Source organism: Triturus cristatus, chromosome 4_2 (genome assembly GCF_964204655.1).
Source record: "Triturus cristatus chromosome 4_2, aTriCri1.1, whole genome shotgun sequence".
In the NCBI taxonomy this organism is placed as follows: Eukaryota; Metazoa; Chordata; class Amphibia; order Caudata; family Salamandridae; genus Triturus; species Triturus cristatus.
In genome coordinates this window covers 293,555,183-293,580,996 of record NC_140586.1, presented here as the reverse complement: position 1 = coordinate 293,580,996, position 25,814 = coordinate 293,555,183, and the positions used below count along the sequence as shown (strand labels likewise).

General features: G+C 45.5%; 1 protein-coding gene across 2 annotated transcripts in view; it reads right to left on the bottom strand.

Moving 5' to 3' along the window:
• Nucleotides 1–18,977: 18,977 nt before the first annotated feature.
• Nucleotides 18,978–25,814, bottom strand: part of RABGAP1L (RAB GTPase activating protein 1 like) — a 1,225,189-nt gene continuing 1,218,352 nt past the window's right edge. For both annotated transcript variants that reach the window (XM_085601582.1, XM_085601581.1), the window contains exon 28: nucleotides 18,978–21,452. In XM_085601582.1, the coding sequence (XP_085457708.1) occupies nucleotides 21,285–21,452 (168 nt within the window). In that variant the 3' untranslated portion in view covers nucleotides 18,978–21,284. The remainder of the gene's footprint in view (nucleotides 21,453–25,814) is intronic.

The window sequence follows — 25,814 nt, the reverse complement described above, 5'->3', positions numbered from 1 at the left end:
AGGGGAAGGCTATTCCAGAAACGGGGGGCCAAAACAGAAAAGCGCGTGCCTCCAGTTCTGGTTTTGCGGAAGCGGGGGACATTAAGAAGGGCCAAAGATGAAGAGCGGAGAGTGCGAACCGGGGTGTGAGAAGAAATAAGGGAACATATGAATACAGGAGCAGAGCGGGCAAGGGCCAAAAAAACCAGACAACCCATTTTGAAAAGGGAACGCTGAAGAACAGGGAGCCAGTGAAGAGACCTGAGGACGGGAGTGATATGATGGGTTTTGGGAAGGTGAAAAATGAGACGGGCGCCCTGATTCTGAATAGCTTGCAAGCGGCGTGATTCGTAGGCCGGGATGCCCACGTACAAGCTATTCCCGTAGTCAAGACGGGAGGTAATCAGGGCCGTGATGATGATTTTGAGTGCCTCGGAAGAAAAGAAGCGGGAGATCTTTCGAATAAGGCGAAGGGATAGAAAGCAAGAAGAAACAACAGAACTGATTTGTGCATGCATGGAGAGATCATGACTGACCTGGACACCCAGAGTTCTGACTGAGGAAACGGGAGTGGGAAGATCTGTGAACAAAGAAACATTGGAATGTTGGCGCTCCGGGCTTATACCAGCCATTATAAGCCCGGAGCACTCCATTGTTTTCAATGGAGCTACCAACATTCCAATGTTCTAATTATCATTGTACACGGTTACATGATTTTGTTATGTTGCTCATTTATTACATAATTTTGCCGTCTTGTCCTACGGTGATTTATGGTTACATCGATGATGTGATTTTCTCTCTTTTTTTCCTTCTGGCAAATTCTTTTTGTTTGAAGATTGCGTTTGAAATTCTTCTTTACGCTAATCTTTTTGAACATTTAGCATTAAGCAGCAAGTATTCCGTTATGTTTTTCTCTTTCTTTCGCTATGGGGTTACTCCTTTTTATCGACCGTACCATGCTGTGGGAGGAATGTTTGTCGTCGTTTTAGTTACCCGTTTTAGGTCGAGCCTGGGCAGTGCATGCGCTGCTCTGCGAGGCAGGCTCTATTTAGGTATGGACATGAAGCTTGGTAAATGCTGGCTTCGGATTCATTAATATGCTTATTAGTCCCTCCTTATTACCACATTGTCTTCATTTGTAACCTCCCATGAGGATTGGCCCTTTTACTTCCATTGTTACACGGTATGTGTTCTTTACAGCCTGTGAGCACTATTTCCTTTAATGCAAGCAAAGCGGGTGCCATTGCAAGAAAGCATGTCGTGCCTGCAGTAGAAGATACTACAGGCACCACATGCTTTCTTGCAACGGCACCCGCTTTGCTTGCACCACTGGCGGGACGCTGATTTCACAATGTTGGCTGCTTCTCTGTGCTATCTCTGTTTTAATGCCAGCAGCTAGCATGCAATGCTGAATTTGGAAACTCTGCTCTCAGCAGGCTGGAATTATTTTGTCCAGAAGTGTCTGTCTTTTGTTTCTTAGCACTTATCTCCAGGAAGAGTTGGAGTTTTTGTTGTTAACAATCAATTAGACGCTCCACGGGCTTTCTTTCGGTCAAAGAGCAGAGGAACTTATAATTCCGAAAATAATTGCTGCCTCACAGACGAAAACCTGTCAGTTCATCGGTTGCAGAAGAACTGGGCTATACTTAAGGTCATTAAAAAAAACAACTACCAGTCGAAAAGTAGTGCATATGCTATTTAGATAGAGAGATACGGTCTGCAAAAAAAAATAATTGCAGAATGCTTGTCAGTGTAGAATTGTTTTGCGCACTTAACTCCCAGCCCCCCTACAAATAAAGACCAGAATATGCATTTCAAAGTCTCCTCCTGAATAGACTGCACCACACTGATATATAAAAAAACATGCATTTGCAATGCAACAAGTCTCACATTTGCGAGAGTTTGAGCTATTGGCATTGTAAATGACAATGCCTTTTGTTTATGTGTTGGTTTTTAAACATAAATAAAAGGCATTGTCATTTACAATGCCAGTAGCCTAAACTCTCATAAATGTGAGACCTAGTGCATTGCAAATGCTTGTTCTGGCTCTTTCTTCTCGGTAGATTGAGGACTTTCCAGTGTCCCTTTGTAATTCCCTACGTCCCTAGCAGTGCATGATGTCTCACATGCGCATATATTTCTTTAGGCTCCTCACATGCCGCGATACCTCCTCGATGGTCGGTACACCCGTGCGTCTTATGCCCTGGCTGATGCTTGCATCTCCTTGTTACAGCATTCCGGTTTACACAATTTTTCATGTAGATCTATCCTCCGTTGAATTCTGACATTTCACAACCCACGAGCAGCATTCTTTCCAAGCAGGCTCAGTGGCAGGGCCGTTTCTAGGTGTTTTGCCGCCCTAGGCGAGAATTGAAAAATGCCGCCCCTCCCTTTTACTACCATCACTCTCTCCTCCGTCATCCAGGCTTTTCAATATAAAAGTAAATATTTAAACAGCATATTTTTGGGGTGAAAATGAATTGAAGCAGAGCTGAAGATGGCCTGGGATCTCGGGACTGGAGCTCTGTGAAGACGGAGGCTGCTAAGGGACGGGGGCATCTTAGATGGCTGGGACTGCTAGAGGACGAGAGTTCAAGGTGCCGAGGCTGCTAGTGGATTGTAAGTCTGAGGACCGGAAGCTCTGGGACAGGAGCTAAGAATGCTGAGGGTTCCGGGGAAGGCCCGGGCTGCTAGGGGTAGGGAGTTCTGATATGACTGGAGCTGCTAGAGTGTGAGACCTTCAACGGCCAGGACAGGAGCTGTACAGACAAAAAGGGTTTTGAGAAGATCAGGACTGCTTGAGGACGGGAACTAAGAGGACGGGGCTGCAAGGAGAGATAGGCTCTGGGAGGACTAGAGGGCGTAGCAGCTAGAGGAAGGGGTCCGTGAGAGGGCTGGTGGTAGCTCCGAGAGACTCCCCCGGGGCACTGGGTAGTCCAAGGGGCTGCTAGAGGCAGCGAGCTCCGAGAAGGCCAGAGCCACTAGGCAATGGGAGGTCTGAGAACACAGGCTGGGTGTTAAGGAGAGTCACCAAATGTACCGTGTCTCTGCCTCCCATGGGCTGAGATTTGAACTCTCAGTGTGGCCTATGCCCTGTTACAGAGTGCTTGTTCTCCAAGGAACCTGTCCCTACCTTCAAGGCCCTACTGCCGAGATGATGGACAGAAGGCAGAATAAATTAAAACATTCACCCCAGTCAAGAGATATGGGTTAAATTTGACGTTCTTTTGCTCACCGTGCCACCCCAGTTTAGACCCATCCATATGCAAATCTGTCTTGCCCCTGTTGGGAACAGTCCAGCCCAACTGCCAGGCCCTCCCTGGACCAGAAACTTGAACCCTGGGACCAGTTTCGGGGTTTCACCCCTCATCAGCCAGGCTAGTTTGAATCCTGATCTGTGACTGGGGGTGAATGTTTGATTGGCTCAGCATTCCATCATCTGTTCTTTTTGCAATTGTCACCCTAAGTAGGAAGGGTATGTCCAGACGTGGGTCGCATGCTCGCTACGCCACCAGATTCAAGCTAGCCTGGCTAATGAGGGGTGATGCCCCGAAACAGGTCCTAGGATGCTTGTTTCTGGTCCCGGGAGGACCTGGCCGGACAGTTCGGGCTGGACTGTTCCCATGAGGCACAGGGTCAAGACTGATTTGCATGTGGCTGGTTCTAAAGTGGAATGGATTGGCATGCAAAAAACGATGGATTTAACCCAGATCTGTGACTGACTGGGGCAATGTTTGATTGGCTCAGCAATCCGTCCATCTTCTGTTCTTGTTGCAGTCGTCAGATTAGGCGGCAAAGAGTCTGTGTACTTACAAAATCCAAAGCCACATCCCAATGGCGTGCTTTCACTCGCCCATCTCCCTCCCTCCTCCTCGGCCCACAGACTGGGCCCAGATCACACAGAGCGCACTCCATGCGACGGGCGCTGTGCTTTTTGACAACCCTATCCTATCTGAAACAACAACAGTAGGAAGCAAAACCTGTCTGTCTGAAACATACATGAGAGTCCTACATAAAAGGTTAAAGTTCACTGACTCGAAAGGATTGGTGGTATTTTACAGATGATAAAGAATGAATGTAATTACATATTACAGAACTTCATGTATTAATGTTGGAGGTAACTCAGGTTTTAATGTAGCAGGAGACATGTACAGAACTGGAATTCTATTACTAAAGAGAGTTAAAGAACGAAGGGCACAATATTCCTTCTGTAAGAATGTGCAAAGGTTTCCTCGGCGACCAAAGTAAACATTTCTGCTTCGTAATGTGACAAAGGTAAATATTCCTGTCTGGAGTGTTGATAAAACATGTCATTTTAAGTATGTTTTGTGGCATCTGATAACTAAGGATGTGTGCATGAGGGCTGGGAGTTATGCGGAGGGCACTGTGGATGTCTGTGTGTGGAATAGGTGGGCACTGGGAAAACAAAAAGAAACAGGTAAATAAGTAAGAGGTGAACTAATGGGGTAACAGTCAGTGACACCCAGGAAAGGTATGGGGTAGATATGAAACCCAGAGCACAGGCCAAGGAGGCAGGACATGGGGACAGCTGGCCGTGGTGGGCTGTGGTGAGGGGGCGGGAGGTGTGTGCGAGCACCCCTTCTGTAGCATACATTCATGGCAAATGCAACTAGAGGGCGACAAATGTTATTCGATGAGAGATAGGATCAGACTTTTAAAATCCGACCACTAACTTTGGGGGAAATAGGACGCCGACAATAAAATAATGACCAGGGGTCCGTGTTTAGTTCTGGCTTGTCGATACAGCTGCCTCTACAACCATTGACAGTCATTCTTTAAAATACCCATACAGTAAACTTTAGTCAGAGAAGTCTTTCTCTCAACTCATGCTATTGCCTGTTTGCTGTATCCTTTCCCCTCCTATGTCATGTTTGCTTGGCAATGCATAAGGGACTATTTCACATCTCAATCATGTCACATTAAATTATTTTCCTCCTAAATACATTATATAAGATACTCGTTTTTTCTTTGTTTTGCACTACTATAGGCATTTTAAAAATACATTAGTCAGGTTTCAAAATGCAAGCCACACCCATTGGCTTTGCCAATGCTTGCTTTATTAAGTAAGGAGGGGACTATCTGTGTCTCAAGGTAAGGCTTTGGCGGAGTGGATGATAGAGTGAAACTCTGCATTGCTGCTATGTAGTGTTCGCATCTCAGGAGGATCAGAGATTGTAGGGAAACGAGGGAGGCTGACAAAGGGTTGTGTGAGTCAAAAGGGGAGAACTGAAGACTCGGCAGAAGAGAAGAAAAGATGCTAACGAGGGGGGTAGTAATGGTGAAGGATTTGAACTTTAAAGAGAAGCCAGAATAATCCTTATCTGATTATGTGAATTAGACTCTGGCTCCTTGTGGGGGGCACTAAGAGAATGATGGGACTGACAGCAGGTTAGGATGAGTGAATGAAGTGGAGCTCAGTCAGTGAAAGCGAGATCAGGTTAGGATGAGTGCATGAAGTGGAGCTCAGTCAGTGAAAGCGAGATCAGGTTAGGAGATCAGGTTAGGATGAGTGAATGAAGTGGAGCTCAGTCAGTGAAAGCGAGATGTATCTTACTGGCTCGAGAGCTGCTGTGAGGCTGAGAAGAATAAACCAGCAGGCGGAAGAGGTCTGCGCTGCTGGGATATCTCGTCTTGCGCAGGAGTGAGTGGACTGATGATTAGATGGCATAAGTGCCCTCAGAGGCGAAGAGTGAGTGGAGTGAAGAGGGAGCAGGGGGGGGGGGGGGTTGGCACAGTTATGGCACGGTTACCTAAATTAAGCATCCGCTGTAAATATTACATCAATATCATGACAATGACAAAATTTGCCGCCTACTGTGTGCCTGAACTGCATGTTGGGAGTGCAGGAAAAGGCAGCCGGCCTCCCAGTCTCATATTAAATGTCAGCTGGTCCAGTACGGCAGATTTGAATACCCCTTTTGCCAATGAACATCACCCCCCCCCCCCCCCCCTCCTGCCCAGGCTACATGCACAGGCCCTTTCAGGCGCCAATATTTACAGCTGTTAAACAGCAGCGCACACAGGCTGAGGCGCTGTGCCGGCCTTTGTACCGGCTGTAAGAGAGGCCTGGAAAGCGCCCACTCTGGGGACTGGGAAGAAGCATGCAGTGACAGGCTGTTCTGCCCCCCCCCCCCCGACCCAGGGCCCCCATTCATGCCCATCTCTTCCTCCAGGGATAAATCACCGACTGTCTCATAGGAGCAGGGTGGGAGCGTCTCACCCGTGAACCCCATGCACTGGGGTCAGCTGCTGTGTCTCATTTTGGCAGGAACATCACTGGCCCCAAATTAAGTCCCTCATTTGAGCCATTCAAAGAAGGTGCTGCTTTCTTTTACGCTCTCTTGGGCGAAGATCACACAAGCAGTCACGTCAGAAGTCAGAAATGTCTCTGTGACCCCCAGAGCCTTTGGAGTCTTGGCCCAAACTTATGTTTTTTGCCGCCATCCCCCTTCTGCCATCCTAGGCGGCCGCCTAGTATTGCCTAATGGTAGAAACTGCCCTGCTCAGTGGCATAGCTAGACATACTGCCATGTGGGGTGGCCCCTAAGTTTGCCGCCCGGGTGCAGGTAAGAGCGTGGGAGGGGGGTGTGGCGGTGGCAGATGGACGTCTTGTTCTTGGGGCCAGTGGTAGTCGACAGACATGACTCCCATTGCCCCTAAAAACAGAGCCGCTCAGGGCGGACCGCCTCCCACCTCCTAGCTACGCCACTTGGCAGGCTACCACTTTAAATGTCCCCGTCTGGGCTACTCAGCGTTTTCTCATAAGCAGTTGGCTATTGGAGTTCCATCTGTTTTGCCGGTGTGCATCCTGAGATAGCACGTTACGGTGATGTTAAGCCTGCTAGTTGCTGCAGCCACAATTTCTAAGTCTTTGAATTCCTTTCTTACCTTTGAACATTTTGGCTTCGTTGACTGAGTTTTGTTTAATTTACAAGCTTTTATGGTGTTTTCCCAGATTTGTGAATCCCTGTCCTCGACAGGTGGTCTTATGAAGACATTTGTCGCTTACTTTTTCAGGTAGCCTTATCAATGTGTGTGCCTCTCGCACTGTGGATTTGGGCTTCTTAGGTGGTCTGTGCAACCGTCCTTCATTTTTCTATTGTTTATAGGTGTCCCTGGTCTTTTTTGGCTGAGAAATATAGATTTCTTCTCTTAACCAACTTTGATGCTTCTTTAGCAGAAGCTTTTGGTAAACCTGGCATTATTTTGATCCTTCTTTTTTTTGTTTTTCTTTGCACACGTTGGTGATTTGTGTCTTTTTATTTTCTAACTTCTTTATAGGTTACTTTCTCTTAAATGTCTCATTGTTCCTGGTGATGACCCTAGTAAAGTTAACCAAAGGGGTTGAAACATCGAATTAATATTTTAATATGGCCTGCCCAAGTTGACTGCATCACTATTCTCTAGATTTTAAACGTTTCAGCTGGTTGCGTTTCGGTTGTAAGCTGTGTCTTTCAATTGCAGCCTATTATCTTGATTGTTTTCATTTTCTGTATTCTTGCACTGCATCCGTCTGACCAATTATTCACAGCGTCACCTCACTATTTACACTGTGCTGTTCAAAATTCTTTGTGATTTAAAAGTCCAGTTTATTTAATTCACCTCTGTGATTATATAATAATTCTTTATTATTCATTTACCTTTTATGTTGTGTGCATTTTCTTAAATTGAAAAATTTACATCTACTAGATCTGGGCTTACCCTATTTTCCTCTGTTTTGCTCTTTTTCAATTGCCTCTGAGTGAACCCATTATTTGAATCATCTGAACTGGTTACTGTCAGCCAGGGTCCATTGGTCACAAACATTCTTGACAAACCGGATTAGCAAGACGAACAAATGCGGCAGTTTACAAGACTCTATACTATGGCCGAATGACCATCACCAACGACTGATAACAAGAAAAACAAGTGTGGTAGGTAACAAGACACTATACTGAAGTCGCATTTCCAGCTTAAATAATTACATTCACTGCATTTTAATGAGGATTTTGCAGGGCCTGGGAAGTTTTGGATGTTGCTCTAGGATGGGACAAAATGGCAGGCTGTGCTGAGGTAATGTCCTTCGAGGATAAGCTGTGGACCTTGGGTTTGCCTTGCTTAGAAGCAGTTTTAAGTGTTGGGGTGACACAGGAATGAGTCATTGCATAAACTGGTAGTGAGAATACGCGACCCATATGGTCAGCGGATGAGCAAGCTCTATAGCAGCCCAGGGCAAGGGCTGCTCACCAACTGTTAAGATACATATGCCATGATTTCACCTGGGCGGGACTGAGGATTAACCCAAGGATATCTGGGTCCAGATTTATCAAGAATTCATGCAGCGCAGTAAGTAAAATTGGTGCACTGCATTGCCTGAAAGGGAGAGAGCAGAACAGCACTATATCTACTAAGATGTAGCACTCTCCTGCTCTCTCCCTGAGCTGGTGCACTTTAGACTGCCACACGCCAAAGCAGACACCTTTGCACCATAGTACAAGGGAGTCTGCTTCATCTGTAACATAGGTTGTGTACTGAAATGGGTCCCTTCAAGTGCAAAATATATGCTTCGAGGCTTTTCCCACTTTGAATGTGTACTGAACAATGCAGCACACATGCAAAGTGGGGAAACACTGATGGGAAATTAAAACGTTTCTTCTCATTGCGCATGCCCCGAGGAGGTGCAACCACTGAAGATAGGGGTTTGCGTCAAAGCCCAGGGGTGGTTGCAAGGGAACACCCAACAGCACCCATGGAACACACCCATCCATGCAAAGAAACGCCAGGCAGTGCATTGCCCAACTGTACATTACTTACCAACTTAAATTAGTTTTGCGTTGGATAATAAATCCCACTGGAAACCTTTGTGTGTCTGGTTTGAGTTAGAAAAATAATGAAACACGACTCAAAGAGATGGAAATCTGGGCCCTAATGTTTTTGACAATCATGAGGATAAGTACTCTATAGAGACCGTTGTGGTTTGTTAGAGCATGTATTCAACTGATTCACCTAAGAGTATGCGAGAGAAGGCAGAGTGTATGTAATAATGTACTTTACACGCCACCAGGACAAGTTCTCTATTTTGTCCGTCCAGTGGCAAGAAGACAGCGCATTGCATGCGCTGGTTGCAGGCTGCCAGGATAAGTGGTTTGTAAAGTCGACAGAGAATGCCTCTGTTAGTGCACAGATCATTACTGACCTCCCTAGGTGTTCATGGAGATTCATCAGTGATTTGAGTTTCTAGACGAGTGGAAGGATTCTGTCTGAATCCTGTTATTGGGACCAGCAGTACTACTACATACATTGAATACTACACCTATAATAAATTGAAAATTGTGATATTATAATTAAAGCACTGTAGGTCAATAATGTGTGTCAGATATTGGCTGTGCCAATAGACAATTAGAAGAGCGCCATTCTGCTTCACAATAATATGTGAAAATAACAAAAATGCAAGTCTGATAACTGGCACGATTCCAAGAACCCCAAACCTAGTGAGTGAGGCAAATAGAACAGGGAGCAAACTATAGCTCCAAACCTCAATGTTGAGCTTGCCCAGAGCAGAGTAATTCCAACAAAGAGAAGAACTAAGGGAAAAGAAGAGAGGGGGAAAGAAAGATCAAACTTGAGGCAAATCTGTCCAATCTAAAACACATTCTTTGGCCTAACATATTGTAAGACAACCAAACAATGCGAAATTACATAGTGCAGCTGCCAGGAGAATGAGATTGTATCTTTATGGACGCTAAAGCCAACAGCATGGAAGTGGATCATACCTCCTTTGTCAGGGAGAAATCCACACTACCCGCTGTTTGTACAATACAGAAGCAATGGAACAGAAGGGAAATGCTACTTACCAGTATGCATCTGTTCTTGGCATGTAGAGCTGCAGATCCACACACTTAGCATAGATCGCCATCTGGTGTTGGGCCTGGATGTTTGCACTTGTTTTTGTCCTGGAAAGTCTGTGGAAGTCACAAGATAGGTGACTCCTCCTTTGGATCATAGTGCGCATGGGCATCGGCTCCATCCTCAGATTGTTTTTCGCCAGCAGGGAAATGATGGAGCTTTGTAAGAAACAGGAAAGATGCCCATGTATGCTGTATCTAAATAAGATAGTACTGGAACAGATAGAGGTAGCCGGGGAGGCGGGTGGGCATGTGTGGATCTGCAGCTCTACATGCCAAGAACAGATGCATTCTGGTAAGTAGCATTTCACGTTCGAGGCATATGAGCTGCAGATCACACACTTAGCATAGATTGTATAGCAGTACCCATTCTTAGAGGCGACCACCAGTATCTGCTGCAGTAGTTTGAAATAGTGCTTTGAGGACAGCCTGGCCCACACTAGCTTGTTGTTTTGTTTGCACATCTACACAATAGTGTTTTGTGAATGTGTGCGGTGTAGACCATGTAGCTGCTCAGCAGATTACAAATCAAGGGGGGGGGGGGGGAGAGAATGGACCACTTGTCCTGTGTTACCAAGGTCTTTTCGGTAGTGTCCATCATAAAAGGACCCTCATACATCTACACAGGTCGTCGGCGGTATATTTTCATTCTCCGCCATTTGTGTACTGTTTCAGCTTCATCATTGGGTCATTTTTTTGTAAAATGCTGACCTCCGCCTGGAGGAAGACCTGCTGGTACTGACAGTAGTGGTCAGAAATAAATGTGAAAATGTGCTCGTGATGTTGTGAAAAATTATTTAAAATCCCTATGTCACTTTCAACCTCAATGATTTATTGGGAGGCAGTGAATGGGAGATTAAAAAGCAAAGTGTCGTGCGTTTAGAATGAGTTACTTATCATACGCACTTCTTATGGGTCATTTAGCAGATGTCATCTAAGGGGATGTTCCCTAAAAATGCCATAGAAGCCCCTATCTTTCGTGTAGAGTGGGCTTTAGGACGAAAAGAAAAAGTAAGTTTTGCTTTGTGGTAGCAAATTTGTATGCATTTAACGATCCATCTAGCTATCCCAGACTTTGATATGGGGTTGCCTTTGTGTGGTGGTGAGAAAGACACAAAAAGTTTGGTCTTACGAAAAGGATGTGTTCTCTCGATGTAATAAAGCAACGCTCTTCTAACATCTAAAGTATGAAGAGCTCTTTCTGCTACTGTCTATGGTTGCGAGTAAAATACGAGCAACTCTACAGACTGAGGTGGAAGGGAGAAATGACTTTTGGGAGGAATTTAGGATTCGTTCGTAGAACAACCTTATTATGATGGATTTGCAAGAAAGGTTCCCGGATAGTTAGTGCTTGTAGCTCACTAACTCTCCTAAGAGAAGTAATGGCCACTAGGAAAGCAACTTTCCATGTTAAGAATTGTAGCTCACATTTATGTAGAGGTTCAAAAGGAGGGCCCATTAGTCTCGTGAGAACGATGTTTAAATTCCACACAGTTGAGGGTGGAACTCTGGGAGGAAATATCCTTATAAGGCCTTCCATAAAGGCTTTGATGGCAGGTACTCTGAAAAGTGATAAGTGTTGTCTATTTTGTAGATATGCTGCTATGGTAGCAAGGTGCAGTCTAATAGACGTATAAGCTAAGTTGCACCTTTGTAGGTGTAGCAAGTACCCTATGATGTGTTGGATAGACACGTCTAGGGGATTGATGGTGTTGTTATGACAATATATCACAAATCGCTTCCACTTGGCTGCATAGCATGCTCTGGTGGTGGGACGTCTAGCTTCTCTAATGACGTTCATACAGTCGGGGGGAAGATTAAGGTAACCAAACTCTAAGACCTCAGGAGCCATATCGCAAGGATGAGCTGAGCTGGGTCCAGGTGTCTGATCTCTCCACTTTTCAAGGTTAAGAGGCGTGGTGAGAGGTGTAATTTTTGGTGCGGAGCTACGGACAGTTCCAGTAATGTGGTGTACCATGGTTGTCTGGCCCAAGTTGGATCAACTAGAATGAGAGTCAGCGAGTGTTGCTATAGTTTGCGCACCACCAGTGGAATGAGTGGGAGAGGCGGAAAAGCGTTCGCAAATCTGCCTGACCAATTCATCCATTTCACATTGCCTCTGGACAATGGGTGAGGATATCTGGCGGCGAAGTTTGGGCATTTGGCATTTTCGTGGGTGGCGAAGAGGTCTATCTGTGGTTGCCCCCACATTTGAAAGAATGGCTGAAAAACTTGGGGATGAAGTTCCCACTCGTGGATCTGTTGTGTTTGACGACTTAACAGATCGGCTATGGTGTTTTGGACTCCTGGGACATGTTGGGCTAAGAGAAATATATTCTGTGGTATAGCCCATCTCCATATACTCTGTGCTAGCTGAGAGAGCTGCAGAGTGTGTCCCGCCTTGTTTCTGTATGTAGTACATGGCTGTCATGTTGTCTGTGTGGACTAAGACTGCTTTGCCTGATATTTGCTTTTGGAATGCTTTTAAGGCTAAGAATATGGCTAGTAACTCCAGGTGGTTGATGTGGAGTAACTTTTGTTGAGGTGTCCATCTGCCCAGCATGGTGTGATGTAATAGGTGAGCTCCCCAGCCGGAGAGCGATGCGTCCGCTGTCATGACAATTTGCGGAACTGGCTCTAGGAACGGTCGCCCTTTGGAAAGGTTTTTGGTGTTCCACCACTGCAGAGAGCGAGGAGTGTGACCGTCTACCAACACCAGATCCGTTAGCTGACCTCGAGCCTGGTTCCATTGGCGTGCTAAGCACTCTTGTAGCGGACGCATCTGGAGTCTTGCGTGAGGCACTATAAATACGCAAGAGGCCATCATCCCTATGAGTTGCATGAACACTCGAGCTTGAAGGGAGTGTTGAGGTTGAAATTTGGGGAGGAGAGCCTGCATGCTTGCTATCCTGGCTGGAGTGGGATAGGCTAGCGCTCTTGAGGTGTCTATGGTGGCACCGAGGTATTGTTGTGTGTGGGACAGTTGCAGATGAGACTTGGTGTGGTTTACTGTGAACCCCAGGTCGTGGAGTAGTTGGATAGTCGCGTGAGTGTGATGTACACACTGGTTGTATGAGCTGGCTTTTATGAGCCAGTCGTCGAGCTATGGGAAGACGTGAATGTGCTGTCTTCTTAAGTGGGCTGCTACTACCGCTAGGCACTTGGTGAATGCCCTTGTGACTCAGAACGGGAGCACTTTGAATTGAAAGTGCTGCCCACCTACTACAAACCTGAGATACTTCCTTGAGCTGCGTAAATGGGAATATGGAAGTAGGCGTCCTTGAGGTCTATGGTAGCAAGGAAGTCACCTTGTGAAAGAAGGGGAAGGACCTGCTGAAGTGTGACCATGTGAAAATGGTCTGAGTTTTGGTATAGGTTTAGGGGTCTGAGGTCTAAAATTGGTCTCAGAGAGCCGTCCTTTTTTGGTAAGAGAAGATACAGAGAGTAAACTCCCGTGTTTTGTTGGCGCCGGAGAACCAGTTCTATTGCATTTTTTGTAGGAAGGAGATTACCTCCTGCTTTAGCAGTGATAGATGTTCTTGTGACATTGGACGCTGTTTGGGTGGCATGTTTGGGGGGTAGAGGTAAGTTCGAGACAGTAACCTGATTGAACTATCTGTCGCACCCACCTGTCTGTGGTGATGTTGGTCCAGACAGGAAGGAACTGTTGTAGTCTTCCCCCAACAGGAGTGGAATGGTCCGGGGGAAGTGGAGGGAAGTCATTGGGTAGGGGTGGAGGCAGAGCGGGTGTTGTTAGTCTTGCCTCTGCCCTTGTTATTGTTTCCTCTGTAACCTCCTCTCTGGTAACCTCTGGTGAAGGTTGACTGGGTGGGAGCCTTATAAGAGGTGGAAGGGTTGTCTGATGAGTAGCCTCTGGAGTTGCCTTTGTAGGAGGAGCGCCGAAAAGAACGTCTGGGAGCTTGCGATTGCATGGCTCCCGTTGACTTGGCTGTGTCCGTGTCCTTTTTCATTTTCTCCAGGGATAAGTCTACATTAGGGCCAAAGAGGTGCTCTTGGTCGAATGGTTGGTTCAGGATCGAACTTTGTACCTCAGGCTTAAAGCCTGAAATACATAGCCAGGCATGCCTACACAAAAGGACACTTGTATTTACAGCTCTGGAGGCGGTATCTGCCACATAGAGAGCGCAACGAATGGAGGTATTGGTCATTAGTTTACCCTCCTACATGAGGTCGTTGGCTTTGTTTTTGTATTTGTCTGGGAGGTGATGCAATAGGGACTCTAACTCGTCGTAATGTGCCCTATCGTATCTGGCTAGCAGGGCCTGAGTGTTGGCGATGCGCCATATGTTAGCCGCTTGTGAGACTGTCCTCTTGCCGGAGGCGTCCAAGAGTTTAGACTCTGTATCGGGTGGGGCTGCGTCACCTGAAGTCTCAGAGTTAGCCCTCTTCCTGGCATTGGATACCACCATGGAGTCTCATGGAACAGGTCCCTTAATGTAAGCTGGGTCTGTAGGGGCAGCTTTGTATTTTTTCTCTATGCGAGGGTTGATGACTCGAGCCCTAACAGGATCTTTAAATACATCAGGAGCATGCTTAATGACTCCTTTGAGCATGGGTAAAGTAGATGTTGACCTTTGTGTGGTGTTGAAAGTGTCCAACAAGAAATCCTCCTCGACTAGGTCTGTGTGTAGGTCGACCCCGTGGTACTGGGCAGCTCGGTGATTAAAGCCAATGGTGTCCTCTGGTGGGGAAGGCCTAGAGGGGTAGATGTCATCTTGCGGGAGATTAGGTACATCAGGTGTATTATAGTCACCCCAAGGGTCAGGGGAACCAGGTGGACTGGGATCCCCTAGTGGCACATCGTCCGCATCTCCCTCATGTCGTCAGAGGTGTCATCATCGTCTACTGGTGTAGAAGATGGTGTAGGAGAATGAGGTGGTGGGGGAGGAGGAGGTGGTGGAGGAGGAGGTGGAGAAGGGACTCTAAGAGGGGATGTAGCAATGTCCCTCTTCTTAGGCGGTGGAGCAGGTGTAGGCTTGTCCAGTAGTCTTTTCCTGGAACTTAGTGTCAATTGACCAGTTTTAGGGTCTTTAACAGAGTTTTTTGTGCAGGGTCTGGTCGAAAAAGCTCTTCTGATTAAGTTTGGTTTTTCGGCGCCGACTGTTTTGGTTCCGGGGGCTTTTTCGGCACCAGCTCCGGAGTGTCTTTTGGTTTGGTCCCATGTTGTTTTGCAGTCCCTGTATGCTTTTTCGGCTCTGATGATTTTTTCGGCTCCGAAGAGTGTGAGTCGGAACTCTCGTGTGGCTTCTTGGTCGACTCCGAGTGTTTTTTCGGTGCCGGCGAGTCGGTGATCGTTGTTTTCAGTGTCGAGGGCTTTGAGGTGGAAGCAGAGGTCGACACGAAAGAGGAGGGCGGTTTCTTTTTCGGTGTCGAAGATTGAGTTTCGGCACCAGTGGCAGGCTGACTCAAGCCCGAGTCGCCTGAAGGCTTGGTAGGCTTCTTTGCCGGGCCCGAGGGTGAGGCGTGGGAAGCGGTGTGTCGGTGTGTACCTGGGCCCGAAGGTGAAGGTGTGACCGAAGCCGTATTTGCATGGAGGGGGTCGGGGTCGACGTCTTTACTTACGACCCTCTGCGCCGGAGTGATTTCTTCAACGTCGGAGTTGTCGGCTTCGGAGGCGCTGACGAGGCTTTCTTCAACACTCTCCCGCTCCGGTACATCGACGCCCTCTTGGAAGATGTCGTCGGGGATGGAGGTCGACGAGCGAGTCATGGTCCTCCGAGCTTGCCGATCCCGAATGGTCTTCTTGGAGCGGAAAGAGGCACAAGCTGGACAGTCTCTGGCCTCGTGCTCCGGTGACAAGCAGAGGTTAAACACCTCATGCAGATCGGTGAGGGGAAACTTCGACCCACACCGAGGACACTTCTTGAATGGCGTCCTTTCCATGAGCCAGATGCTAAGGCCAAGGTAGGCCCGAAGGCCTTCGTCGACGACCGGAATCGAAGACTTTGACTTGGAGAGATGCGCGACGAGTAGGGTTCGCGATCGAGACAATACCGTAGAAAGGGTGAAGGATTGCACGTTGAAATGGAATTGGTAACGGTTCCGAACTGGAGCGCGAGAAACACATCCAAGCCCGATGGCAGAAAAAACAAGCATTGGCATAGCCAATAGGTCTCGCCTTTGGGACCTTGTAAGTGTTTAGCCATGCAACAGTTGTTGTTGCACCAAAGAAATTGTGCTGCATAAATAAATACTTATAAGGTCCCAAAAGCGAGACCTATTGGCTATGCAAATGCTTGTTCTTTGTAAAGAAATAGATGCTTGTTTCTATTTCTTTACTTTTGCTATAATCGCGGCACCAGCGCTTTATTTTTAACATTAAAAGTAAAGCGACGGTGCCACGATTATACCAAAGTTAAAGAAATAGAAACAAGCATCTATTTCTTTACTTTTGATATAATCGCGGCACCGGCGCTTTATTTTTAACATTAAAAGTAAAGCGCCGGAGCCGCGATTATACCGAAGGTAAAGAAATAGAAACAAGCATCTATTTCTTTACTTTCGCTATAATCGCGGCACCGGCGCTTTATTTTTAACACTAAAAGTAAGGCGCCGGAGCCGCGATTATACCGAAGGTAAAGAAATAGAAACAAGCATCTATTTCTTTACTTTTGATATAATCGCGGCACCGGCGCTTTATTTTTAACATTAAAAGTATAGCGCCGGAGCCGCGATTATACCGAAGGTAAAGAAATAGAAACAAGCATCTATTTCTTTACTTTCGCTATAATCGCGGCACCGGCGCTTTATTTTTAACACTAAAAGTAAGGCGCCGGTGCCCGATTATAGCAAAAGCGCCTTCATGAAGTACAGTACCGTGAGGAGACATATGGCGGCTGCGCGCGTTCACACGCACATGCACGCAGGCTTTAGGCCAGCGGCTGCAGCACTTTGAAAATCCCCTTACAAAAATTCGAGCAACAGCGCATGCGCTGTTCTAGGCTCGACCTAACAATCTGAGGATGGAGCCGATACCCATGCGCACTATGATCCAAAGGAGGAGTCACCTATCTCGTGACTACCGAAGACTTTCCAGGACAAAAACAAGTGCAAACATCCGGGCCCAACACCAGATGGCGATCTATGCTAAGTGTGTGAGCTGCAGCTCATATACCTTGAACACCTCATTATGCTTTTTTTGCTGCCCGCCCGCACACAAAGGCAAGACTCTGCAAGCTGGACCTCGTCTGGAGAGCAAGTGTCCAGGAGTCTCAGGGAGCAAGCTGAATCCTCCAAACGACATTAATCCAAGGGCAGTAGCCTCTTTTATTTAAGAAGCCATGAAAACAAGGGCTGTAGTTGCCTCTAACCCACTATGGAGTAATGAAGAGGTAAATCCTTCTTAAATGACGAGCTCAATTAGGGGAGGACATATATCTGCCACTATCATAAGCACCAGTGATAAATAAAGTATGATTTGCGTTTTACCTGATAACACAATGGGCTATTTTTACTAACATGTTGCACTACAAAAGTGACACAAATCGGCGCAAAATGACTCTTTAAAATTAACTCCCCAGCACAAAACTTGTAATGCAAAGTGCTGCTTTAATATTACTTACCCTCAAGGGGGCGTCCCATGAGGTGGTACATAGGTGTTCCTGTGAAACCACCAATAATTTGTAATGCAAAACCCTATCTCCAAAAAAAAGTGACCAGGTTTGCCTAAAATATTAACACCATTTTGACATTGGCATTATTGAGGCTTTAATTTCTCCAATCTTTTATGGTTTTGCAGGCTTGCTGCACTGTACAGCACACAAATAAAGTTTAGAAGTTAGTCTACGCATAGTATTTTGTAATGAAAGTGTTTTCTTACAGTACAAAATATATGCTAAACATCACACACACTCTTGCACTAAGGTGCTAGCGTGGTGCTGGAAGGCTGATTGTGTGCTAGCACTGGGGACAAAGCAAGGTAGCACCTCTGTAGATGTGACACCGTCCAGCTCTCTCCCTATCATGGAACACAATGCAGCACCTTTGGTTGCTGTGCTTCGTTGCAAGACATTTTAGTAAATTTACCCCCACTGCGTTACCAAGAGGGACAGATGGCAAGTGTGCCTCTTGCACATCAATAACTGGACAGTGGCCTCAGCACCGTAGCTCTCATTGGTCATGCAGCTCCTGCTTCAGAAAAATCTCCACAAAACGTAACAATTCAAAGGACCGACTCGCGCGAGATATAGACGTGCCCTTTAGGAAAGCGGGGACAGGGCGACAGAGAGGACAGGGGAGGGAAAGCAGCTGCAACTAGGATAAGGGGGTGTAAAAAAAAGAATGATTGCCCCCTTACATTTAACGCTGATGCCCAACACCCTGCAAACGATCATCTCATGCATGAAAGGCAAAACTGTAGAAAATACTTAATACAAACAAAAAACAAGAACATGTGTATCCTAATTACTACAGTGAGTGAATGCTCATTGTCTAATTGTGTTCCAAGCTAGACACAAGAACATCACACTAAATTGTACCACTACAAGGTCAAACTGATTGTATTTGGTAATGCTTGTTTGAGAATGGTTGAGGTCCCATAAAGGAGAAACGTGGCTTCCTCTATTCTTGTGTTCTCACTTGCACAATGTCAACATGGCCATGTAAAGGGTTTGCCGCACAGTGCAAGTTTGAAGAGTAAGATGTTCAAGCATTGCATGCCCACAGTGACGCACACAAGCAGGAAAAAGACATGAACCTGTATATACCCACACCCTAGTGTTATCCAAAATCAAATGGCAAACATATATTTTAAAAATACATGAAACATCAGGCTTTTCAAAAACAGAAATATCTTCTTTTATGGATGATTTCAATTACGGTATTCTGTCATTCGCTGATCACTCAATGTGGCAGAATCACCACCACTTCAAACTCCTGGCCCTCCACGGTAGCAATGAGATGTGCACCACTGGTCTTCTTCATAATCCCCTCCATAACATGGCCGTGGCTTCAGAAACCGTTATTGTGCAAACTTGGTGCTAAGAGCAACAAATTGGTGCATCATCTTTGGTGAAATCCTTTGATAGGGTAGCAAATGTACATAAGCGACAATTAATGGTAAAAACACCAGTAAACATATATATATATTTATTATACAGGATACTTTAATGCGTTTAGGTTCCAATCTAAAGTCTAGGGCTTTGTCCCTCTTCACCAGGTGTTACATCTCAAGAGACAGGGCATCTTCCCTCTCCCGTCTTCGCCTGCCCCACACCAAGATGATGTCACCGTAGCATCTCTGTGCAACACGTGTTAGACAATTTAAATATAATTTTAAAACAAAAAATATTAAATCCCATCTATTTTAAGCAACATTTTTACACTTTATGAATCATATATATTTTTGTTTTTTAAATAAATGTTTGCTGGTTTGGTCAAATGACGAACGGAAATATTAGTCCCTCCCACTTCCCATATTCCTCAGTCTCCAGAGGTCTGTACAGCGATGATCAGCTTTTAATCACAAGGAACTTTACCGGTTGCAAACAAAAGTTGTTCTTTTGGCTCTTTGGGCACCAATTCTGTGCATTTGTATGAATATTTAATAGGAGTCAGTGGTGAAAGGTAGACTGGCTCATTATTCTCTGCACCGCTAAAGTACACCTTGACCAAAGCAAATCACAGATGATGCCTTCGCACTTTAACACACAATACCCCTCAGACTTGAATTTGCTGAACATTCTGTGTCTATTTTCCAGTGTGAGGTGAGAATGTGGCTGTTCTGGAAGATGGAATTTGGGTGCTCATGAGGTGGGAGCAAAGGTGAGGCTCGCGTGGTGACCTTGTCAACAGCTCGCACCATGGCATGGTGGATTAACGATGTATTAGAACAGCAACACATTCCAAGTGACAGACCTTCCAATCAATCCTAGGGCAATATGAAGGCGAGTGTGCTTGTGTGTTATCCGTCATGAATACGTCAACATCTGATCCACAATGCCAATGGACACCAAAATGGTCCTGCTGCTGTGAAGCTACTCGCAATGCACGGCTTCACATGTGGCACACCTTATCAATGATAGGGGTCTCTAGCAAATTCCATGCATGAGGACAGAAAACAAGCAACCGGAATATGCACAAGCTATCGGCACAACTGAACATGTACTTAGGACATATGCTACTCCGAGTATGGAATGGATTATGGTTCCACTAGAACTGATCATGGGAGAATTTCAGCCTCATCAAGCTTCCTTGTACCACAGATAAAAGGGGGTTCTTCTTCCTGTTATCCTGTGTGACAGAAAATGGCACCCTCTTCTTTGTTGGGAGTAGAGAGCTTCTATTTGCTAGAGCGCTTTACAACAATGGTGTTAATTATTTCTGTGCAATTACATTCACCACTTTCATGTAGTGTTAATATCTTTCAACGCAGATCTCCATTGAAAGTGTCCATGTCAACAACTCTGCTGAAGGAGAAGGCGGTAGAAATACTTTCCCTACACAAGACCACTCACAAGACTATGCTGAATTTGCAGAGACTTCTACACTCTCATTTTCATCTACAGCCATTTTGGGATGGGCCAGTCACCTCCCTGAGCAGAAACCACGAGGTGGTACAGAGCTCTGGGACACACAACTTACGTCTGTGTTCTGTCAGTGCTCTATTGTTGTAATGCTGTGCTTCTAAATGCTGGTGTGGTGGGCCCCTCTGGCTTTTTCAAAGTATATCATTTCTGGAGGTCAGTCACAACAGCAAGGGTTATCTACCCAGTTAATCACTTTTACTGGGTGCAAGAATAATAAAACTCCAAAGAAAAAAAATGCCAATTTAAATAGGGGAGTGTGGGCTGCCCAGAAGGTAAGGAAGGGAATTCACTTCAGTAAAGCAGTCTTTCCAAAGAAGACACTGGAGACAGACTGCCAGCTACACTTATTAAAAGGCTTCCAAAACAAATCAGGCCACAGGACGGTGCACCCTCTTTACTGTAATGAACACATCGCCTTGGTCGCTCCACGATTCTCTTGAACTCCTATCCAAAAGTCTGCTATGGCAACCAGATAAAGTAACATTTTTAAATGCACAATAAGTTTGTGGATAGCAATAAAAAAAACTGATTATAAACATTGTTTTGTATTGTTTCCATGTGGCATAAGAACTAAGGTTCTAAAAAAAAAGCAATGTGTTAAAAACAAAGTGTCTGTTGTCAGTAAGCAGCAGTGGAGAAGCTCCTCTAGGCAGAGGAACAAGAGCAGAGGTGAAACGGCCGTGGCTCCTTTTCCCAAGACACTGTTGAATAGCGCTTAAAATCCGGCTTACTTTCTTTAATGGAGGAGTGTTGGAGAGTTCTAACAGAGGAGCATGGGATGACCTCTGCTGCTCCTGGGCGGAATTGTGATACTGTGTATCAAGTGTCTGTGTCTTGTTATTCCCACATCAGACTATGTGCTTTCTTTGGCCGGTTGCGAGGTCTGGGCCACGGGCTGCAACGGGGGTGATGCAGGAGGTGCGGTCGTGGCTGTTTTGATAGAGTTCAGGGTTTTGCTGAACCAGGAGTTTTTGGCGGCCTGGATTTCGCTCATCAGAGCTCCTCTCTGGTGTTCCAGCTCCTGCAAACGAACAGGATAAAGTAAAATCAGATGGTTACAATCATCAGTGGGATGTGTATGCACAGCTTCTGCTGGTGTACCTCATTCATGCGCAGCAGCACCTAGTACTTTCGTACTAGGGTGTCATGTGTAGCTCTCTCAATGCACCTCAATACTAGTCCACACCAATGTAGGCCATTCTAAGAAAAGGACTTGCCAAGTCTCCCTCCAAAGCACTTCTAATACGCCAGGAAGCATCCCTTGCTATTTCACAGCAGGACATGTACACTGCCCAATACAGTCTCCTCTCCTTTATCCCCACCCAGAGCTTCAACAATAGACAGCAATCCTGACCTAAAACATGCTAACCTATTCAGAGACTGAGATGACAGGCAATCGTACACACACCACCAAGGCACCTCAAACAACCCTTACAAGCAGCCATCCTACAATTCCAGTACATTCTCCTGTGTTGAGATTCACATGCAAGTATAGCAATGCACAACACCCCCTAATCTAGTGGTTCTCACCTCGCACAGCTGTGATCTATATCGCAAGCCTGAGTTGCCACTGTAAAACATGGAACTCCCTTGCGGTACTCTTTGCCAAAGCTGTCAAGTTTAAGCCACAAAACTCTGAAGGCCCACGTATATTCAAATTAAAAAATTGTAAATTGAGACAAATACTGATTTGTGGGAATCTATTATAAGAGATTTGGTAGAAGTGACGCAATTAGGGCACCGGCTTCTACTAAATGCACTGGTTGGTATTTTGCAAACCATATTCAGACTAAAATGTTTTTACCAACAATTCCATATGGGAAGGGGCCTCTCTACAGTATCCCTTCCTGTTTACGAAGTGCTTAGCAACTAATTTGAGGAGTGGTAAAATATTAATGTTTTGAAGATTTCAGTTTCATAATATTAATACGCACCTTAAGGATTCAATATCTGGAGGGGACGCCCATAACCTGCCCCTTCCAAATAATTATTTGTTATGTATCTGAAAATCCAAATTGTGATTCCGTAGCGTGCTACCGAAATCACAATTTGGGTTATGAGAATATGAATAAAATGCCATTTTGCAGATGCAAAAGCTCCAATTTTACAAATTGGAGCCTTTGCGATCCTAAAGTTGCTTTGCACGTAAGGGTTTGAGTTCTTTCTCCCATCGGTGAGCAGTTCTAGATAGAATTGCTACAGGTCCTACATGCCCACTTAGACTGTTAATTCATCAAATCTCTAGCATTCACATTAAACACATCTCTTAAACTTGACCTCCATATCACCTGAAGCTGCTCAGCAACATCAGGCGCTTCATACCAGAAAATGCACTGCAACCATGATACAATCTGCACAGCTACCCTCGGTGCAGCCTGTTGTGCTGCAACCTGTTACATCCGGTGTTGGTACTGGCTCCACAGTGGCATCTAATAATGGCTTTTTGTACAGCACCCTTCTCTTCAATGATTTGAAATTAGTTACTTACCTGCAACTCCAGTTCTCCACCCTTTTCTCAGGTTCACAAAGGACAAAGTCATACTCAGAACCAATCCTACATTTATTTCTAAGGTGACTACTGACTTCCATTTGAATGTGCCTGTCATTCTTAGACCCATCATTCCTAATCTATCTTCACCAGCAGAAAGATCATTAAATTCTCTAGACTTGCGTAGATATCTCAAATTCTATATAGACAAAACAAATGACATACGCACATCAGACCAGCTATTTGTATCATTTGCACAACCACAAAAAGGCTAATCCCTGTCCAAACAGGGGATTACACTTTGGCTCTCAGCCTGTATTGCATTCTGTCATGCCAAAGCCAATCATCCTCTCCAGGAAAGGGTGAGGGGGCATTTCACCAGGGTCATGGCATCAACTACAGCACTCTATGCTGGGGAGCCTTTGAGGGACATCTGCCGTGCAGCCACCTGGAGGAGCAGGCATACGTTCATGAAGCATTACTGCCTAGACGTGGATGCAGAAGCTGAGGCAGCAGTGGTGCAGGCAATCCTGAGAAACCTCTTTCACTGAAGGTGAGCCTGCTTTCCGCTTTGTTTTATTTCATAATGAGTACTGCTTGCTATTCGGATTCAAGCTTGTGAATATTTAAAAGATCCAATGTTGGAGAAGAAATGAGTTACTTACCTGTAACTCCATTTCTCCAAGACTGGTATTGTTTATATATTTACATGCGACCCCTCCCTCCTCTCTTGGTCAGCGGCTTATTGTATTTTAGTCTCACACTTGTGCTTTGAAATCTGAGCTATTGTGGCCTCTGGCTTGGGAGGGGAGGGGGCGGAGGAGTAGGTGTGCTTAAGCTTCCACTTTATTGGATGAAGTTTTTTTTCTCTCCAAATGAGGTAAATGTATTATTAAACATACTATGTGGTTTCAGGCCGATGGCCATTTTACATACTGTTTGTAGTATATTTTACACTGTATACTGCTATTTTAATGTATCAGGGATTCCCAGCCTGATGACGGGGAATTATTAAAGCATGTGAATATATAAAAGATCTAATTTTGGATAAGTAGAAGATGCGTTCCGTACTCCATCTTTGCATCTCTATATGCGAGGTCTATGCCTTGTGAAACAGTTACATAAAGGTCGGTGCAAAATGAAGGTTTTGGTAGGCAGTAGTCTTACAGTGTGCACCAGATGAACGAGCATTGGCAAAGCCAAATGGTCACACCTATGTGAGATTTATTGGCTTTGCCAATTTCTTTTAGCCAAGTTGTGCAGCAGCACCACTGCTGTGCAGCATTGCTGAAAGTACATTTTTTAAAAGTGCTATGACGTGGTCAACTCTTGCTGCGCCAGTGCTTTTTTGTTTACTTTCAACCATGCTGCTGTACAACATGGCTTCTAAAACATGATCAAAGGCAAATAATAGAACTACTTGGCTTGATCAATGTTTTTTAACCATGGTGTACAGCAGAGTAGCTTCAGTGCAGCATGGTTGAAAGTAAAAAAGAAAAAAGAGCTATGATGTTGTCAAGGCTGGATGCGTCAGAGTGCTTTTTTTCCCTAACTTTCAAGCATGCTGCACTTGTACAACATGGCTAAAAACATTGACAAAGCCAAAGGGATTTTGTATGGGCGACACCTACTGGCTTTGGCAATGCTTGGTAATTAAGGCAAGAGAATTTTTAAGTGGGTGAGGAAGGGTGTCTTCGGCTTTATATAGGGGTTCTCCTATTTTTAATAAGAAAATAAAGGTGTGTTACCCACGTATATTGGGAGGACTAATAAACGAGGGATGCCCAAGACAAAGTGGGAGAGCAGGTGAGAAGCCACCCGCTGTACTGGCAGATAAGGGATCCTGTGGGGCGACACTCCTCCGCCTTAGTGGAGGAGCCGCCCCTGAGGGATCTCTACCTTTGCCTGTGAGATGAGGAAAGTAGGGGGTTTGCTTCCTGTTTTTGCCTAGACAGGATGGGTTGATCCAGCCTTTAACTGAGAAGGGAGTTGCGGAAACAGCTGCTAACAGGAGGGAGAGACCTCCACCAGGACCTTCACTGGGAGAGATATGTAGCGGTTCTGTTGAGGAGCTTGAAAAATAAATCCATGCTTATTTAAGTTCTGTTGACCAGCCTCCCCACATCATGTCTTTAATTAAACTTTGGTAAACACTTATATACCGCTTTTGATGGGAACTTTGAACAACTTTTCTTTTCGAGCTACTGATTATGAGCAGAGACATTCCTGGGATATGTACTCTCATTCTAAGATGCTGAAAGCAAACTCAACCCCACTGTATTCCTATTTGAGTGTGGAAACATCCTTGGTTGCTGCCCCAGGTGTGGTTGATCAGTACGCATGTGGGCAACCCGGAGCCACTTACAGGTCTAAGGTTTTAACCTATGGCACTCACATGTTTACATTTGTGTTCCATTCACACTGACTATGGTCTGTGTTGTATTATCTTAGCACTTGAATGGCAAAACGCCATGTACAGATCAACCATTCGTCAACTAAGTCTTGTTCTGCAATTAGGTCGCAAAAGTAAAACTACAATTTTCGTGAATGCAAAAGGTTGTGAGCCAAGGTTCTCCAAGTAAGAGACACAACATAGCATGAGATCTGTGGGTTAGATGAGCCACTTACACCTGAAATGTGACATCTCTGGACTGGGCAAGCAAATCACACCTAACTTGGAACATCATGATATCTCAGGTGATTCGGGAGATGACAAGCTATTCCATCCCAATAGCGGACAGTGTGAGATCTATGGACAAGGACAGCTTCTCACACTGGTGTTACACACAACACCGAGTGGGCGCATAAACACAATGAGCTAGCCATAAATATTTAAAATAAGGGCAGACAGCTGGCGAAACAGGGTCAATGCTGCAGGGCGACTTCGTTTGCAGG